The sequence below is a fragment of the Benincasa hispida genome, chromosome 8 (genome assembly GCF_009727055.1).
Source record: "Benincasa hispida cultivar B227 chromosome 8, ASM972705v1, whole genome shotgun sequence".
Taxonomy (NCBI): domain Eukaryota; kingdom Viridiplantae; phylum Streptophyta; class Magnoliopsida; order Cucurbitales; family Cucurbitaceae; genus Benincasa; species Benincasa hispida.
Window position 1 is genome coordinate 20,018,312 of NC_052356.1, and position 21,081 is coordinate 20,039,392.

Consider the following 21,081-nt stretch of genomic DNA (forward strand, 5'->3'; position numbering starts at 1 on the left):
CTTCAAACACACAAAACTGACCATATTTTCTTTTTCTCTATTTTTCTTCTTCCTTTATTCGTCTCTTCGCACAAAATCCCAATCTTCTTTCTCTCAAATCTCAACCCTTATTTTCTGAAATCACAACTTTTAGCACTTGAAACCCATATCGTTCTTATTCCTCTCTTTATCATTCTCAACTCTGCGCGATGCTGTAAAATGTGCACCAGCATTCCACTGCTGACGACTGATTTTCCATTGTCTCCATCGATTGCAACAACTTTAGTGAGTGTTATTTTCCTTTCTTTACTCATCCTTAGATCCATTTTCATTTTCTTTTTTATTTGATTTTTTATTTTTCTTTTTATGTTTTTTCATTGACTGTTTGTGTTCGGTTGTTGCTCGATTATAATTTCTGCATTTGAAGAAGATTGAGCTAGCTAAATGGAATGAAATTATGTATTAGGTTTTTTTTTTTCCTGTGATGGTTGATGATTTTGTAACTCTAGTCTAAAAATTTTATGCTAGAACTCGATCCTTGATCACCACTATGAAGAACTCGTCTCCACTGTGAAGAACTCGATCTGGTCTAGAACTCGATCCTCGATCTGATCCAAAACTTGACCCTCGATCCCCACTATGAAGAACTCGATCCAATCCAAAACTCGATACTCGATCAAACTTAATCCAAGTCTTGACTCGGTCCAGAACTCGATCTTCAATCGAACTCGATCCAATTCTTGATCCAACCCAGAACTCCACCATTGTAAAGAACTCGATGCTCGCCCAGATCTGCCGTAAAACAAAACCCACTCGATGCTCACCCAATTTGAACATGAGAGACTTTTAAAGCGGGTAATAACATACAAATGCTCAAATTTCAGTTTAAATCATCTTTTAGAATATTTTGAATTATCACTTTCTTATTCTTTTGATAACAATTTTCTTTTCTTCTCTCTTGTTCTACACTATTTCTTTTCTCGCCTTCAATTGTTTATTGCTCTATTTTTACCATGAGTATTATTTGTATGTTCGTGACTATAGACAAGATTGGAATGTTTTTGTCAATGAATCGCAGATAGGAAAGTATTATTTTAGCTTGTTTTTCTTAATGGGTAAACAAGTTACACTTTACTCTAATGTTGTTTTCAATATATTATTAGAATTGTAAAACATCTCCATATTTTACATATTCTTTTGAATTTGTTTTTAACATATTTATTTATTATGCCTTTGTTTCTATTTTACTACTATTTTCATATGTTTAGAGTTCATGACCATTGCTTGTATTATTATTGCCTAATTAGTGCCATTTATTATTTCAATGATCTATGAAGTTTAATGTCAACTTACCCTTCCTGACCAATGCTTATATATATTTGTTACATTGAGAATAGCTAAAATGAATGACAAGCTCATGAATTTATAGGTAATTAAAGGTTTAATAATTGTGTTTATATAACTTTGTCAATTATTAATGAAACACATATTTTTAGGTTGTTTTTAGAGTCAAAATGACAATTATGTACTTTTTAAATAGTTTTGACATTCAATTGTGATTTTAGGAACCAATCTGATGCTAATTCACTTTTTTATGTAGGTAGATGAAGATCAAAGATGGAAGCTCAATTCCATGATGCTATAATCCTCAAAACTTGATGAATTTTGTATTTTGTGAACCTTGTATGGTTGAAAATTACATTTGATGTATTTTTTTTTATTTGTTGGATAATTTTTTTAGTTTCTAATGTAAATTGATTACTAAATTTCAAAAGGAAATCATTGTATTTAATTCATACATTGTGAATTATTTCATATGTCTATTTAACTTAAAACAAGTGTTTGTAATGTAAATGGACATAATTTCAATGTTGTTTGTTATAACATAAGATTAAAGCTATATATATGATATAATAACCTTAAAAAAAGGTTATCATATGTCAAATAAAGCATTAAGTAAAGGCTAATATATAATAAAGATAGCATTGAGAGTAGGCTACTATATATTAAAGATAGCTTTAATAACTAATGTTATTGAATGTTTTGATAGCCATGTATACATGTTATATCTCCATACTCTATTATAGCATCTATTATAGCTCTACAAAAAGGCTATAAAAAGTCTAAGAGTTTTAATAACATGGGCTATCAGGACCTTCGAAAAAGGTTATGAAAGGTCTTTTATAACATTTTTCGTTAACTATTGTATCCATTATTTCTTGTAGTGCCCCAAATTTTATAGGTTGCTTATAATAAAATTAAGAGAAATCTCTCAAACTAAAATCATAAACAAAATCGAACCAATAGGGCACCACCAACTGGAGTCCTCTATATTCTCTAGTATGAGAATCCAAGGAGTTATGGGTTATTGGAATTTTGGTGAGGGAAAAGTTTTAGAGATGAGAGGAGAGGAGATAAAATTTGTGTGGGGAGATTTTCTGAACAACCCAAAATGAACTGAGAGCACTCTTCTCTCAAAATCTTATGTATGAAAAAAACACCACCACAACCCTAGAAAACCATCTTCTCTGAAACGTGGGAGCAAGAGAGAATTAAAGGGAGAGAAGTTATTTCCCTCCCTTTAATTTAATTTAAAATAAAATAAAATAATTTAATTTTAATAAATTAGTCTTATATATATATAAAATATCAATTTATTAAAATATAATATGCTTTATAGGTTTCATGGTAACCGTGAGATAAAAGAAAAAATGTTTTCCTAATTTTGGTAATAAAAAAATTTGTTGTTTTGAGTTTTTCAATCTCAGAAAATACTCTCAGAGAGTTTTCAAGTAAATGAGATTTACTAAGTGACAGCTTGGAGTTAGCTAAACGATCGTGGAGTATTAGTAGGCGATAGACACTCAGCTAATCGATGAGCTAATTGATCGCTTAGCTTTTCCTAAACGATTGGGTATCGACCTATACGGTAGGTTCTTCCATCTCCATTTGCTAAATCGTTTACATGATTGTGGTTCCTCCAGTTTTCTGCGTCAAACCAAGTTCACACAGAGTCCACTCTCTGTATTCTCACACCGAGAATATCAAGGTAATCTTCTTGGTGGTGTCATACTCAACTCGACGTTGTCGAGGTTCTGTGGAGGCTATTCATGGTGTTCGGGGTATTTGTGACCTTGGTGATCACTTAGTTCGAGTGCATGGTGTTCATGCAGTGTAGCAATTGTGTTGGACGAGCACTCGTGTGTTGCTATGATCGAGCATTCGTGATCAAGGAACTCAAAGATGAGTCTACAAAAGTGTGTTGCTCTTGTCCTTGTTCTTTTGTTTAGCATGCTGTAATTTCAGTGTTTTAGCATAACCATATGTTTCTGTTTGTGATTGTAATTGTAAAGTTCATATACGATTGTAATTTGGAATGATCCTTCCGCTGCTCATGGAAATCTTTATGTTCGATTTCCTTCAATCACATGATAAAGAAAAAATATAAACCCAAATTTAAGTGCAATCTCGAAAAAGAAAAAACTTATAATTTTATTAAGTCAGAACATTCGAGGTTACATGAGTAAGACAATGAGACTAAATCCAAAACCAAAAAAAAAGGGAGGGGGAGCTAGCTAAAATCAAAGTTTCCACTTAAAGTCTTTTAACTCTTCGTACGCAGTTTCTATTAGGTTGTATGTCCTAAAACTAGTAGTTTGTAGACATTAAACATATTCTATTTGCAATAAATTTATTATTGAGTTTTATCCAATAAAATTGTTATTGAATGTGCAAATTGTAAAATTAATAGTCTAAATCTAATAAACTAACGAACCCTTGGTTATAGCATGAATACTTGAACCATACATAGAGATATAAAAGAGGATCAGGTTTGAGTATATAACCAAAACGGTCTATAAGTATAAGGATATGGTTGGGTACCTTATCTTGGGGACATTATGGATATGGCCTGCTTTGTATTAGATACAAACGAAGTGATCCCGAAATCGTTCATGTGAAGACATGCGAGTGGAGACATCATATGCAAAGGATATTTGCATAAGATCGAACTACGAAATAGTCAATTTTCTTTATAACGACCATTTACTATTAAAACTAATTATTTCAATCTGATGATCTAAGGTAATCCATCTCAATCCTAAGCTAACTATGAACTCCTGTTTATTCGGGATTATCCTTTAAATTTGCATGAGTGAGAGTGACTCAACATCATCGCTTAATAAGCCTCCCATTTTAGGGATAAGACCGAGTAGATAGCTAGAGACATAGTCCTACAAGATAGAACTCACTTTTACCCGTTTTAGGATTAGCAGATAGGTTGTTCCCTTGAGTACTAACTTCTAGTCTTGAACAAAGGGGCCCCGCCCTCTTTTGACAAAGCGGGACTCGATTTATTCGTAGGACCATACCAATTGTTCATTAGTGGATCAGTGGAGACTTAAGGAGCAAGATGTATTACAGGGGTAAAATGATAATTTTGACCCAACTGTTAATACGAACAACCTATGAAAGATCGATTTAATGATCATGCTTAAATCAAGTGAACAGAAATATATCTATAGTGAGGAGAGTGCAACTATTGGGCTTTAGTGGAGTGACTCAGTAGTTTAATGTTGATTAATCTCGGATTATTGGAACTCATGATTCGTAGGTCCAGTAGGTCCCCTACTAGCTCATAAATGGACCAAACCTTAGAATAGTGTGATGAGAGTATTTGAAATATTATAATATAATTTAAGGGAATTATTAATTTTATGAGATATAATTGAACGTTTAATTATTGTATTAAACGGAATTGAAGAGTTGTAAATATTTAAATATGATTTAAATATTAAATTTGAATAGGGATTCATGTTTGGGATTCATGTCTTTAATATTTAATATTTGACATTAAATTATTATTGATTAAATTTTTTACTTAATTAAAATTAATTTTATTTTAATTAACTATTTAGAATTAATTTTATTTAGAATTAATTATATTTAAAATTAATGAATTTTATTTAATATTAATTATATAATTAATATTATTTAAAATTTGTGAATCATTTAATAATTTGATTTTTTTAGAAAATTCAAATTTGAAATTGAATTTTATGAAAATTCAATTTTAAAATGATAAAAGTTTTAGTGGAAATTTCCCTAATTTCCCACTTTAAATCAACACCTCAAATTCCCACTCATAAAAGATGATTTGGTGTCATTTTGATATGCATTAGTGATGCATGTATATTCTCTATATATTTGAAATTTAATTTATTTAGAATTTCATGCAAAATGAAGAATTGAAGAGGAAAATTGGTTTTCTTTCTTCAACATATCAAGTACTCCAAATTTGAAAAAATTTTCCTTAATTTCACTCTCATTTTATATTCACCATCCAATCTAAGGGCCTAGAGAATAGTAGGGAAGATCCCGTGGTGGTCTACAAGCTAGAGAAGAAGAACATCAAGCTAAGGAGTTGTTGATTTGAAGGGATTCATCAAAGGTAAAAATTTGAAACCCTATGTTTGTATCTTGAACATGCAAGCTTAATTACTAAAATTAATGGAATTAGAGTGTTCAAGATCCTAACTGCTTCTATTTGTTGAATGTTAAAACCATCATTTTCCATGTTCTGTGAACGTAACTAAAGCCTCAATACCCGCATCAGTTATGGTGGGGGTGCTCTCGAGAGTATTGATTTCTTTTTGGATTTTGGCAACTTCAAGTTCTTTTCCAGCTATGGCCTCCTTTTTCTCATGGAACAAACTCGATAGATTCCTAGACTCGATGTCTAGACTTTGAAGTTTGGTTTCTAGTTCCTGCTTTTTCAAGGATATCTGGGCAGTTTGTTCTTGAAGGACTTTGTCTTCCTATCATAGCTGGCTTATCAAAGTCAGGGCTTTCTTCATGAGTGATGTCGTCTTGCCCAATCGATGGTACTTGTCGACGGATGGAAATTGTGCGGAATATGAAGATTGCACTACATTGAAATTATCTACCCAAACAACTATTCACAAATTCTTGAAGAGAAGCCAAATTGAAGGAACTCTTAACGAAAAGCATCCATGAACGCGTTCGGATCTATCCGATTTCATCGTGACCGAAATACAACATTCACATTCTAACATATAGTTATGCAAATTAACACTAATTAACGGTATGCTTCGAACAATTATACACTCCAAACAGCCTATAGAGAATACTCTACAATAAAAAAACTCACCAACTCAGATTTTGACTTCAAGAACATCATGTGCTCCACTTCCATAACATCGTATCAAACCAACATCAACATCAACCCAAGTTTAACCCCACAAAATACGTTTCTCCGAAAGTCTCATGCGGATATTTTATAAACTTTCAATTTAGCGTGAATAGATTCCAAGGCTTTAAATTTTGTTCTAATATATATCCATGATAAATACAAAAGTTTTAAAAATTAATTGATTTATTAGATATATTAATTGAATTTTATGTTTAATGAAAAACTAAGGCCCATTTGGTAACCATTTTTTATTTTTAATACCAAACCTATTTCCTCCTCATTTCTTACAATGATTTGCATATTTTATTTTATTAAGTATAGTGTTGAATTTTTAGCTTAATTCCAAAAACAAAAACAAAATTTTTAAAACTACTTTTTATAGTTTTCAAAATTTGACTTGGTTTTTTAAACCATTGATAAAAAATGGATAATAAAAGAAAAAATTTAGAGGTGCAAGTAGTGTCTATTAATTTAATTTTCAAAAATAAAAACAAAAAAGTCAAATGATTATCAAATGGGGCCTAAACTATCCATTTATGACTAATACATCTCTGAATTTAAAACATTCCAAAGTTCTTGGACTAAATTTGAAACTTTTTAAAAATCAATAACCAAATTGACAAATTTAATGTTTAGAGATGTAATTTAACTTATAATATCCAATATCATGGCAAAGGCAAATTGGACTAATTTCTTTTATTCAAAACGAAGGTAAGATCATGGTAGAGACGTAAGTTTTATTATTATTCTTATTATTCTTATTATCTTATTATTTTCAAAAGAATGATAATCTAAGTGAAACAAGGTCCACGATTAAGAAACATCTATTCTATTCGTGTTTCTTGTTTCGTTTTATTTATACATTGATTTTTTTTCTCAGAGAAAAATCAATTTTCATAGTTAGTTTATGTCAATTTCGACTCTAAACTTTCTTTTTTGATCAAAGTAATTTTACCCTTATTCAATTCCTGCTCACTATTTCTAACTATACAATATGGGTAAGAATCTTAGCTCATTCCTTTGAATAAAATAAAACGTTCTACAAAAATAAGTTTTAGCAAATTTAACTCTAATATTTATTTTCTTTATTTTCATTAAACACCTAAGAGATATTTTTTGAAATGTTACGTAGTGCGATCATTTTAATAGAAGTAATTAATTTATTGAAATTAAAAATTGAAAATGAAATAACTTATCAAAATAGATCAGGTAGAAAGAATATATCTCAACTAACATTAGGTCAATTGTGAAAAACTATAGTTTCTTTTTCTTTTTAGTTTTCAATTAAAGCGAAGACAACAGTGAAAAAGAATGTGTGATTTGCCTTTGTAGAATTCAAAAAGGGAGAGTGTAAAAGGATAAACACATACGTGGTCACGTGTTTCATGTGTTTTTTTCTCCAATTCCATTCGATAGGAATTATTAAAAAATTTCAAGATCGATATATGTGGTAGGCAATCAGAAATCCCATTTCTATGTTATTCGATTCACTAGATGTGTAATGAATATGTGTAGATTTGAAAATAATGCACGAAAACAATACTATTATTTTTTCGTTGGATATAAAAATTTGAAATTATAAAATATAGAATTATATTAAAAAAAAGATAAAACTATATTCTTTCTACTTTAGTACTTAAAAGCAATTGTATCCTACCATATTATTACTGATAGGAGAGTTATTTTATTTGTTTGTTATGTTAAAATACGTATATTATAATATATTACAAATTTTTTATATTATCGTACAATAATCATTTTAGTTCATACCACTGCTAGTTTTATGCCGATACGAGTATTTTCAATTAATTATAAGCTTTTATTATCAATCTTGAATTCAAAAGTTTGATTTTCTCATTCTATAATCTTGTCATATATATATATATATATATATATATATATATATATATAATATATATATATATATATATATATTATAATATATATATATATAATATATATATATATATATTCGTTTTATGATTATGTCAAGATATCATAACACAATTTTTTAAATTGAGTTCTTTTATGAATTTATTATCAAATACCCATATTTGAAAATATATACAAAGTTGTTTTTAAATTGCCTACATACATTTTGTTTGCCAAACTTAGCGTAACTCTAACTCATTTTTTAAAGAATAGTTAGTTGTGATTGTGTATTTAATTATTTTTTTTTAAAAAATTACCTGAATATAGTGCTTTTGCTTTTAACTTTAAAGTTAGGGGTTCTATTTTCTATTCCACATATTTTTTAACAATAGATTATCGTGATTATTAATTATTTTTATTTTCATTTCAATGACATAAATCAATGTTAAGATGTTTTATTAAATGTATTTTTTCTAAATCTGTATATATTGAACATGATTCAACTGACATTAAATATGTAACCTCAATTAAAATGTTAGAATTTCTAGTTTCCCACCCCATGTTGGAACATATTGTTAAACTAGAAAAATATTGGTCAACTTTTGTTGCTCAAATGTATAAAAAAATGGTCAAACTTGATGCATTTTAACAACGGCCAAATATAAGTTCAAACTTATTTTAATTCCTAGTCTCTAAACAATAGGAAGAAAAACTTATTTTAGTCTCTCTTGTAATTAAAGTATTTAAACAAGTTCCTAAATTTTCAGTTGTGTTCAATAATAAGTTTTTAAACTTTCAATTTGTATCAATATAGGTCCCTAAGTTTTAAATTTTGGTGTAATATTTTCTTGATAAATTCAGAAAATTAAAAATTAATTAATCTATTAGATATAATTAAATAAATTTTATGTCTAATGAAACAAAAAACTTTCAATTTGTCTCTAAAAGATATGCCATCTCATTTAAAGTTTGCCAAGTGAACATGTCACACTTAAAGAAACGATCTCAACCATGCTCTAAATCACTCAAAACTGGGATCGACTGCCAAAATTAAGTGGTTAAGTCAAATCGAGGTCCAACAACCATGGTTACATGAATGAATGCCTAAAGTAACAAAAAAAAAAAAATCGAACTATTATCACATGCACGATTTCTATCCAATCCATTCCTTGATTGAACCATAAAGTTTACGGCTCCCACTATTAAAAAATCACATATATACCTTATCAACTCGTTACATTTTGGGCCTCAGTAGGTCACAACTCTCTAGACTTTATAATTGAACTCATTATTCCACTCTTTGCCTAACTCAATCTTTGGCCACAAAAAAATATATATGATATTTTTAATTAATTTTATACCTTTTCAAAATATTGAGTATTTTCGTGCCTACCATATTGATCTTCTGTTTGCTTAAAAAATTTAAAAAAAAAAAAAAAACATTTTTTATAATAAAAAAAGGTAAAAAAAATATTGTAAATATTATAAAAATAGATGTCTAATGCTTAGTCTCCTAGAAGTCATGTGTCAATCTTCATGTTGTCCATGTGCCTTGATTCATATTTGGTGTTCATGTAAGACCAAATCCTACTTGCTCTTTGCTTATAAACAGTGATATTTTGTGAAGTCATGTGTCAATCTTCATGTTGTCCATGTGCCTTGATTCATATTTGGTGTTCATTTAAGACCAAATCCTACTTGCTCTTTGCTTATTAAACAGTGTATTTGGTGGATCTTTGAAAATACACACAATATTTGTGAGAAATTCCACTTCAAATTCCATTTTCATATTTTTAGTTATTTTATAATTTAGTTATTTTATTTTATTTTATTATTATTATATTATATTTTATCATATTCCATATTCCAATTGTGTTCCTCAATTTTACAACATGTTATCAACACGAGCTCTTATCGCTTCCCTCACTGAAGGTAGGTCCTAAAGATAGGTCGATTTTTCCCTTTATTCTATTTAATAAATAAATGTTTATTTGTATATTTAGTACATGATAAATTCTAATATAAATACAATATTTTTGTGATAATGTTGTCATGACAAAAATACGAAATTAGAATTCGCAGGTCTTGACATTAATGACAATAATTATTTGTCATGTGTGCTCGATGCTAAATTCACCTGGATGCTATAAAACCTTGTAAAAGAATTATGAGGTTCCGTAGCAGAAGCCGGGATCAGCCCAATTTTTATTTTCACATAACAAAATTTTATACAACATAATTTATGCAATTAATATCTAATTTACAGTATGCAAGGAAGAAGGAGAAAATGAAATTAGGGTTTAGAAAAGACTTACCTTTGAAGAGTTAGAACCTTCTTCACGGAATCCCCTCTCCAAAAAACGATCACGATCCAATGAACGTAGCAACCAAGATGGCCACTACCATAAGAGTTTCCTCTGTATTTCTCCGTTAGGGAGAGAAAACACAAAAGTTGTGGGCTTTGTGATTTTGGAATATAGAGATAGATCGAGATGAGAAAGAGAAGACTTTTTGGAAAGAAAAACTGAGAGATCACAAAAAACCAGAGAAGCCTCTGAAGAAGATTATCTCCCCCAATTTCTCCACCCAGTACATGAGATTAAGAGATAATTAAGGGAAGGGAATTTATTTCCCTTCCTTTAATTTTAAAATTAAAATTAAAATTAATTAATTTTTATTTAAATAAATATTATATATATATAATCTATAGTTTTAATTCTCTCATTAATGCATGGTGTTTAATATAAATCTCATTTATACTAATTTTAATTATTATGAATCCAATTCACATAATTAATATTTGAATCATATTCAAATATTTTATTTCCTCTCAAATAAACTTTATATTATGTATTAAATATATTATATTAATTATATCATATATAATTAAGTTAAATTAATTATATCACAAATAATTAATTTTCTCAATTAATTTGAACAATTCAAATTAATCCAAAATTAATTTAATTCTCAATAATCCCAGTTGAGCTACAGAGAGGACCTTCTGGATCTATAAATTGAAGTTTCAATGGTACTTGGATAATTAATTAAACTCCTTTAATTACATTACCCAACTTCCATTAACTGTCTATCACTCCACTAAAGACTGAAAGCTGCACTCTTCGCACTACATATATATTTTTGTATCCATTGGATATTACCAGTCAATAGAGTGATGACTCTTCAAAATTACCATTTTGCCCTGTAGTTACATCTAACTCCTTAAGTACCACTGATCCCTCTAATGAATCAGAAGTCATAGTCTAACTATGACCAAACCTCTCTCTAGCCAAGAGAGGATGTTGTGCCACATTGTTCAAGCCTCGAAATTTGCCTTTAAGGGAGCAATTTATCTACTTACCCAGACTTTAGCAAAGGAGTGAATTCTGTCTTGTGTAGTTGTGTTCCCAGCTCCCCAATCAGACGAATCCCTAAAATGGTAGGCTTATTGAGTCGACGATCTGGCCACTCTCACCCATGCAAATCAAGAACCAATTTCATAAGTAGGAGTTCATAACTCACTTAGGATTTAGGTCATGTCACCTATGGTCATCTTGATGAAATGTAAGTCGCTACTATTAACGGTGTTATATAATGAGACTAGTCATTTTGTGGTCTGGTCTTATACAAACTTGTTTGTATAAAACACCCGCGTTCACATGTCTCTACATAAATGATCAGGATCAAATCATTTGTAGCATTGTATAACAATTGTAACATCTACAAAGTGGACTATATTCGTAGTGTCACCAGGATAAGGTACCCAACCTTATCCATCTACTACAGAACATTTAGGTTATCATTTAAACATGATCCACATGTATGTCTCTACATACATGTTTAAGCTACAAAAGATAACCTCGGATGTTAGTTTATTGGTTTTATGGGTTAATGCTACTAAATGATAAATAAAATATCTCATATTTTATTAAATTAAATGAATAAAATATTTGTATATTATAATTATAAATTACAGAACCCACGAAATTTAGGACATCAACCTCAACACCTTTCGTCATCATCTCTATAAGGGATTGAAAATGAATAAAAGATTCTCGTATCTTGTGAAAATTTTTGAAAGAAATGTATGATCATAAAAAAAACAGTTATTCTTCCTAAAGTTCGTTATGAGTGGATGCATTTGAGCCTAAAAGATTTTAAATTAGCAAGTGATTATGATTTTGCATTATTTAAAATCAGTTCAAAATTGTTGTTATGCAGAGAGAAAATTACTGATGTTGATAGGTTAGAAAAGACATTTTCTACATTTCATGTCTCGAATATGCTCCTACAGCAGCAATATCGAGAGAAAGATTTTAAAAAATATTATGAACTAATTTCATGTCTTCTTGTGACCGAACAAAATAACGAGTTATTGATGAAAAATCACGAATCTTGACCAACTGGAACAACACCATTCCCTGAACCGAATATTATTAATGTTAATAATCGTGGTCGTAGTCGTGGTCAAGGTTGTGACCATGGTAAGAGAAGAAATAATTATTATTTTTGTGGTGGTCGTTTTAATCATTAAAATTTCTAAAGAACCACACAAAATGATGATCATAAATGAAAAGCTCCATAAGATAAGAGTTCAAAAAGTGTTGAAAACAAATGCTTCCAATACGGAATGACTAAGCATTAGTCACGTACCAGTCGTACGTCAAAGCACTTAGTTGATCTCTATCAAGCTTTCTTGAAGGAAAAAGGAAAAAATGTTAAAGCAAATTTTGCATACCAGGATTATGACATATTTGGTCGATCCCATATGAAAATTTTGGATGTGGTGGACTTTTTTTAATCTCTTGAAAAGAAGATTGACAAAGTTGATGGAACATCAAGTGTTTCTTTTAACTTTGAGAATATCTAGACTTAATGTTGTTGTTTTCTTTTATCTATCTTTATGTTTTTTAGTAAATGACAACTTTTGTATCTTCCAAGTGTTGTTTTTCTTATTGTAATTATTTTCTTTTCATATGTTGGGTGATTACAAAATGAGTAAAGAAGATATAGGTCTGGCAGAGAGTGCAACTACACACTCAATAATTACAAATAATAAATATTTTTTCAAATTGAAAATGCTGGAAGTAAAAGTCAATACAATATCAAGTTCTGAAAATTTAATTGAAGGGGAAAACAAATATTATTTTTCCTAGAGGAAAAAAATTTATAATTGATGATGCATTGTTCTCTAGTCAATCAAAGAGAAATCTTCTAAGTTTTAAAGATATACGTTGGAATGGTTATTATATTAAGAATGATAGTAAGAGTATTGTGGAATATCTATATATTATCTCTACTATGATAGTAAGAGTAATGTGGAATATCTATATATTATCTCTACTATCTCAAATGAAATATGTATATTGGAAAATGCCTATTTTATCTTCTGGATTGTATTATACTCATATACGAGTAATTGAAACATATGCAACAATGAACCTGAAGTTCTTGAATCTAGATATATTTGCTATTTGGCATGACATATTGAGTCATCCAGGATTTATAATGATAAGAAGAATTATTGAGAATTCAAATGGACATCCATTGAAGAGCCAGAAGATTTTTCAATCTAATGAATTATCATGTAATGTTTGCTTTCAAGGAAAATTAATAATTAGACCATCACCAGCTAAAGTGGAAACTGAGTCACCTGCATTATTAGAAGAATTCATGGTGATATATGTGAACCTATTAACCCACCAAGTGGACCATTTAAATACTTTATGATATTAATAGATGCATCCAGTAGGTGGTCACATGTGTGCTTATTATCAAGTCGAAATCTTGCATTTGCAAGATTACTTGCTCAAATAATTAAGTTAAGAGTACAATTTCCTGATTATACAATTAAGACCATTCGTCTTGATAATGCTGGTGAATTTACATTCCAAGCTTTTGATAATTATTGTATATCAATTGGGATAAGTGTTGAACAACATGTATCTCATGTTCATACACAAAAGAGTTTAGTAGAATCATTTATAAAACGTTTTCAATTAATTGCAAGACCATTAGTTATGAGAGCTAAGCTTCCTACGATGTATGGGGACATCTTATTTTGCATGCAGTGTCACTTGTACGTGTTAGATCAATAACTTATCATAAGCACTAACTATTAAAATTAGCTTATGGTCATGAGCCAAATATTTCTCATATGAGAATTTTTAGATGTGCAGTATATGTTCTAATTGCTCCACTACAACGCACTGAGATGGATCCTCAAAGAAGGTTAGAAATATATGTTGGATATGATTATCCATCAATTTTTAAATATCTTAAACCCCTGACGGATGATATATTTACTGCTCGATTTGCTAATCGTCATTTTATTGGGACAAAATTTTCAATATTAGGGGTAGAAATTAAGAATTTGAAAAAAGAAATTACATGGAATGCAAAATATAGCAAATTGATGCATTGGTTTATCATGCAATGATATGTGGATGCGATGATCATATAAGTTTTCCTAACAAAGCCCAAGTATAAGCCTTCTTAGGGTCCTGGTAAGTTCAGGGTCAAACACAGGGATTACTAAATAAATATGCGACATATTCTCTGATTCTATTGCGGTGGTGATAGAGAAGTAGATGGTGATTTAATTTAGATTTTCTAATGCGATGGAATTAAACGCGAAGTGATGGAAGGGTAGTGTTGTAACAAGTACGCGATGAAGGGGTTGAGAAGAGATTTAGCTAACATTTCTTAAGATTTTGTACAAGTCATGCGATCATGCTATACACAAATATTAAGTACTACATTTCTCAATGCATAATGCCACATTTCCTATTTCTAGGATGCATATGATGTGCATGGAATGTAGCAGATAGAACTTATTTCTAAGTCTCTATTCTTACTTATGTGATCTAATCTAACTCTCTCAAGCCTAGATTTTATCTGTAGACTACTCTCTCAAGTACTCCAAATGATGAGTGACGCATACATAAGACAAGATGATCGCATGAAGTGCATAGCTTAAGTCATGCTATCTAAGTAATTCTCAACTCATTCACAAATTTAGTTACTCATGCATGTTGTGGAGAGACTAAACATGAATCAAAATAAAGTTTTCATTTTTGCCAATAAAGTGTTGAGTACAAAACAATAAATGGAGTGAAAAATATCAAACCAGGTAAGCAATGTCTTGCTTCCCGTTTTACACTGCTCTTTATCACTTCAACTCTATTCCGATTTGTAGAATCTTGTTCTCGAGACCTTTTCGAAAATTAATTTCTTTTCAAGGATTCCCTTCTCTCATATTTGCCTTGCCTCCTCGCTCTCTGTTGTCTATGGTTGGTAGCATTGGGTATTTATAGATTTCAAGGTGATGCAGCTCTTCTCACTAATGATTGCAAAAATGGGCAAAATTAATTTTCATACTCTTTTGCACCATCTAAAAGTCATTAAAAGTTCAATATATTTGCAACAGTATGGTCTTTAACGGTTGTCAACTACATTTCGAAATTTACCGCTATCAGCTTTACGTCCCATTATGATTTATTATGTTGCCGCCTCAATGTAAGGTCTTTATGCGATCGCTTTTGAGGAGGTACTTCTTGCGATCGCAAACTCAAGTGCGCCATCGCGCTGTATCCTTGGATTGAAATTTCATATGCGCCATCGCATTGTACCTGCACAAAAATAGGCAAATTAACTACTTTTATGCGATGAGCATTAGCGATCACAATTTCTTTTAGTTTGGCGCATTCAATCATACTATTGCCTATTTTCGTATCGTTTTCTCCCATTATTTTAATAATTTGAGCTTTAATAATTTGTATTTCTACCAGTTATCACACCCTCAAATTTAAAACAATGCTTTCTCTCAAGCATAAACTAAAGATTTCTAAAAATTTCAATCGCCTTCACTCTGCCTAGGTTTTTCATAGTGCCTTATTCAAATTGCTGAACCAATACCTTATTAATTTCTATCCTAATCTCTTCTTAAAATATTTCTAACCTTTAGGGACCGCGATCTTAATCTTCAAAAAAAAAAAAAAATCTTTACTCATTTCCAGGACTTCAAATGATTTATTTCAAATTTTATCAAACCGGGGTGTTCAAGTGATTTTGACCCTCGCATGATTCAGATATTCGTTTTATGATCTTGCGCTGATCCGAGTGCCCAACCTTCATTTTGGCTTGCCCCCACGGGTGTCATGCGAACATCCAACTACAAGAAAGGTGCTCTTTTCAATCAAAACTCATGCCCATCTCTTTATTTGGCAATGGAATTGCGATCACTTAGCTTCTACGTTGATCACGATTCCCACCTTTGTTTTGGCTTGCCCACACGGGTGTCATACGGACATCCAACTACAAGTAGGATCCGATCTCAATGTTATAATATTTTTCTTTTAATCGAAATGAAGTTCTGAAAAATAACAAAGTTGAAAATGACATCATCCCCAAATTTAACATGCAAGAATGTCCTCATTGTTGAAATATGAAATAATTCATACGATGGACTCGGAAAATTTTGTAAAAATGGTTTTGAAGGAAAGCTGGTAGACCACTAAATTTTAGAAATATTTTCTGAATTGATTGTCCTAAAATTAATCTGATGCTAGTTCATGCGATAAGAAAAGAAGCATGAATTTCATCATTGAAGTCATAATGGGCAAGGAGTGAATGCGACGACCAAATAAAGCAATAAAAAATTCAGGATTGAGTTAAACGAGAGAGAATGCGATAGTAGAATTTAGCAATATTAAATTGCAAGTGAGAAGTACAAAAATTGAAATAAAATGAGGCAAAAAAGAACACAACCTCCAAATTTAATTTTTCACCCGCATCATTTTGATCACATCTTTTTCTATGATGGGCTGATTCTGTAATTGCGATGGCTGATTGAACTGGTCGCGTGTTTTGAGCCCATCACATTGCTCCATTGCAATCGTTTATTTCGATCAGTATGATGAAATCAAAAAGATTAAAAGTATGAAAGAAAGAGTTGACAATCATAAAGAGTAGTAAATATGCAAAGATTAAAATAGATTCTTAAAAAACAAAAAAGGTACTAAAAAAGGATATACTTCGTCCCTGATGAATGTATGCCACTTATCATCGTAGGGAGTGTTTCTTATTTATTTTGGCTTACCAAGTCAATGGAAGTTTTCTTGCATTGGAAATCTCCTCCATGATACATCTTTACTCTTTTACCATTTAATTTAAATGTGTTGGTCTCATCTTCGTTGGTCAATTCTACCGTTTCATGCAGGAATACTTCCTTAATTATGAAAGGCCCGGACCATCGCGACTTTAGTTTTCTAGGAAAGAGACGCAGCCTAGAGTTGAACAGTAATACCTTCTAACCTGCCTTGAGATTTTTCTTACAAAGACGCTTATCATGCCATCGCTTGGTGCATTCTTTGTAAATTTTAGAATTCTCATACGTCTGTAATCTCCATTCGTCCAACTCTAGTAGCTGAAGTTTTCTCTCCTCTCCTATAGCCTTAAGATCAAAGTTAAGTTTCTTAACTGCCCACATCGCCTTATATTCCAGTTCCAATGACAGATGACACGCCTTTCTAAACACCAACGCATATGGTGACATGTCTATGGGTGTCTTATAAACAGTTCGATATGCCCACAAAGCATCGTCTAGTTTCATGGCCCAATCCTTCCGTGATGGGTTCACCACCTTCTCTAAGATTGACTTGATTTCTCTGTTAGAAACCTCTGCTTACCCATTTGTTTGGGGGTGGTATGCGGTGACGATCTTATGATGGACATTATATTTGATCAACAGTTTGCTAATAATGCAATTCACAAAGTGAGTCCCTTCGTCACTTATTAAGGCACGTAGGGGTGCCAAAACGAGTGAAGATATTTCTCTATAAGAACTTAGAGACTGTTTCTGCATCATTTGCAATGCATGAAATAGCTTCAATCCATTTGGAAACATAGTCGACAGCCAATAGAATGTATTTATGACCATTTGACGATGGAAATGGTCCCATGAAATCTATACCCCAGACGTCGAATAGCTCCACCTCCAATATGATGTTCATTGGCATCGCATTTTTTTCTGAAATGCTTCCAGTGCGTTGACACTTATTGCATTTCATGGAGTATTCTCGTGCATCCTTAAATAGAGTGGGCCAATAATACCCACATTACAAAACTTTTGCCGCTGTGCATTGTCCATCGAAATGCCCTCCATAGGGTNCTCGTGCATCCTTAAATAGAGTGGGCCAATAATACCCACATTACAAAACTTTTGCCGCTGTGCATTGTCCATCGAAATGCCCTCCATAGGGTGATTCATGACATTGAAATAGTATGCGTTGGAAGGCAGTCTCTGGAACACAGAGTCTCAATATCTGGTCTGGTCCCCTTTTGTAAAGATTTGGATCATCCCAGTAGTAAAATTTTAATTCATGAATGAGCCTCTTCTTTTGATGGGATGTGTAGTTTTCAGGGAAATGTTTGCAGACCAAGAAGTTGACAATATCTTCATACCAGGGTAGTTCTTCGATCTTAAGCAACTATTCATCAGGAAATGAGGTGTTCACCTCCGACTGGATGCGATCCACTTCGGGATTCTCTAACTGCGATAAATGGTCAGCGACCTTGTTCTATGTTCCCTTTTGGTCGATTATTTCCATAGTAAATTCTTAGAGTAAGAGAACCCATCGGTTTAATCTAGGCTTCGCATCTTTTTTGGTCATCAAATATCTCATCGCCGAGTGGTCTGTGTGGACTATAACTTTTGATCCCAACAAGTAAGGTCTGAATTTTTCAATCGCAAAAATTACCGTGAAAAGTTCCTTCTCAGTGGTGGTGTAATTCACCTGCGTGGAGTTTAATGTTCTGCTGGCATATGCGATGGGGTGTAACATTATCTTTACATTTTGTGCCAGGACTGCCTCCATCGCATATCCGATGGCATCGCACATCAGCTCAAATGGCTTTGCCCAATCGGGTGCGATCGAAATTGGCGTTGTAGTCAAAGCGTCCTTTAATGTTTTGAATGCGGTGAGGCAGTGTGGATCAAAATCAAAAGGTCTATCAGCTTCCAACAATGCATTCAACGGTCGAGCGATTTTGGAGAAGTCCTTCACAAACCTTCTATAAAACCCCGCGTCCTAAGAAACTTCTCAAAGCTTTCACATTTGCTGGAGGTGGAAGTTTTTCTATAGCTTCAATTTTTGCTTTATCCACCTCTAGCTCATTCTTTGAAACCTTATGCCCAAGCACAATTCCTTCTTTGACTATAAAATGACACTTTTTCCAGTTCAGCACCAGATTAGTTTCTTCACATCTTTTCAGTATTCTCTCCAAGTTTTGCAGATAGATTTCATATGTTTGCCCATAGACTGAGAAATCATCCATAAAAATTTCAACTGAGTCTTCAAGGTACTCGAAGAAGATTGCCATCATACACCTTTGAAACGTACTGGGCGCATTGCATAGTCCAAAAGACATGCGACGAAAGGCGAACGTTCCATATGGACATGTGAATGTAGTCTTTTCTTGATCCTCCGGTGCGATCATAATTTGGTTATAGCCTGCGTACCCATCAAGGAAGCCAAAATAGTCATTTCCCGCTAATCAGTCGAGCATTTGATCAATGAAAGGTAAGGGGAAATGATCTTTCTTTGTCGCCGCGTTGAGTTTCCTATAATCTATACAAATTCGCCAACCTATGACGGTCCTCATGGGGATCAATTCGTTGTTTGCGTTAGGAACTACTGTCATCCCACCCTTTTTGGGAACATACTGTACGGGGCTGATCCACGTGCTATCTGCGATAGAGTAGATAATGCCGGCGTCTAACCATTTGATGATTTCTTTTTTAACAACCTTTTTCATCGCAGGGTTCAGTCTTCGTTGAGGTTCTATCGAGCCTTTTTGGTTTTCTTCAAGCCGAATTCGATGTATGCAATACATCGGGCTAATACCTCTGATATCTGCGAGCGTCCATCCGATTGCTCTAATATATTTCTTTAGAACACTGAGTAGCACAGTTTCTTTTTCTTCAGGTAACGCAGAGGATATGATGACTAGTAAGGTTTCATTCTGGCCGAGAAATATAAACTTCAAGTGGGTTGGTAGAGTTTTTAGTTCCAGTGTAGGTGGTTGCTCTAAAGAGGGCTTCTGTACTTTTCTTTCTTCATCCAAATTCAACATTTCTTCATTATTCAATGTCTCTGTTATTGCATGGAAAGTCTCTATGGATGTTATCGCATCCTCTCTTTCTTCATTTCCTTCCTCGGACTCTCAATCTTCAACGCAAGTGTGTTCATCATTGGAATCTGATAAGCCTTCCTCATCTGGGTAGTTTATTACCTTGATAATATTGAACCTGAGCTTCTTTTCATTGATGCTCATTGTGATTTCTCCCTTGTGCACATCTATCTGAGCATGACTAGTAAATAAGAATGGTCGTCCCAATATGATTGGAACATCTTTATCTGCCTCATAATCTAAGATAATGAAGTCTGCAGGTAGAATGAATTTGTCTATTGTTACCAAGACATCCTTTAATTTCCCTTCAGGGTGCACTAAGGACCTATCTGCGAGTTGGAGAGTCACTGTTGTGGGTGTTAGCTGTCCTACATTCAATCTTTTGAAAATTGAAAGGGGCATTAAGTTTATGCTTTCCCCAAGATTGCATAATGCTTGACCAATATAGATCCCTCCTATTGAGCAGGGTATTGTGAAACTGCTTGGGTCGCGCATCTTTGGTGGGATTATAGTATTTGATTCTTGTGGCAATGCCACCATTGCAAATCTTCCCATGCCTCTCTTCTTCGAGACAATTTCCTTAAAAAATTTAGCATACACCGGCATCTGCTCTATCGCTTCTACGAATGGAATATTGATGTACAATTGTTTCAATATTTCTAGGAAGCAATGATACTGACCTGCATCGTTTTATTTCTTTTTCAGTTTTTGAGGAAATAGAGGTAGTTGTACTTTCAATGTTTCATGGTCTGGAGGCTTAGAGGTGATCGCATCTTTTATTTCCATAGTCTCGGATTCCTTTGACCCAGTTTGCGATAGAGGTTTCT

General features: G+C 32.2%; 2 protein-coding genes across 2 annotated transcripts; both read right to left on the minus strand.

Moving 5' to 3' along the window:
* Nucleotides 1–17,372: 17,372 nt before the first annotated feature.
* LOC120083963 lies at nucleotides 17,373–17,675 on the minus strand. Its single transcript, XM_039039869.1, has one exon. The coding sequence runs from the start codon at nucleotides 17,673–17,675 to the stop codon at nucleotides 17,373–17,375; it is 303 nt and encodes a 100-aa protein (XP_038895797.1).
* A 2,612-nt stretch (nucleotides 17,676–20,287) lies between these two features.
* On the minus strand, nucleotides 20,288–20,860 carry LOC120083964. The gene has a single exon (XM_039039870.1). It carries the CDS (start codon nucleotides 20,858–20,860, stop codon nucleotides 20,288–20,290), a length of 573 nt encoding a protein of 190 aa, XP_038895798.1.
* Nucleotides 20,861–21,081: the final 221 nt, after the last annotated feature.

Excerpts from the sequence above, each read along its gene's own strand:
- LOC120083963 (XM_039039869.1), bottom strand. The coding sequence starts at position 17,675 with ATGAAACTAGACGATGCTTTGTGGGCATATCGAACTGTTTATAAGACA.
- LOC120083964 (XM_039039870.1), bottom strand. The coding sequence starts at position 20,860 with ATGCCGGTGTATGCTAAATTTTTTAAGGAAATTGTCTCGAAGAAGAGA.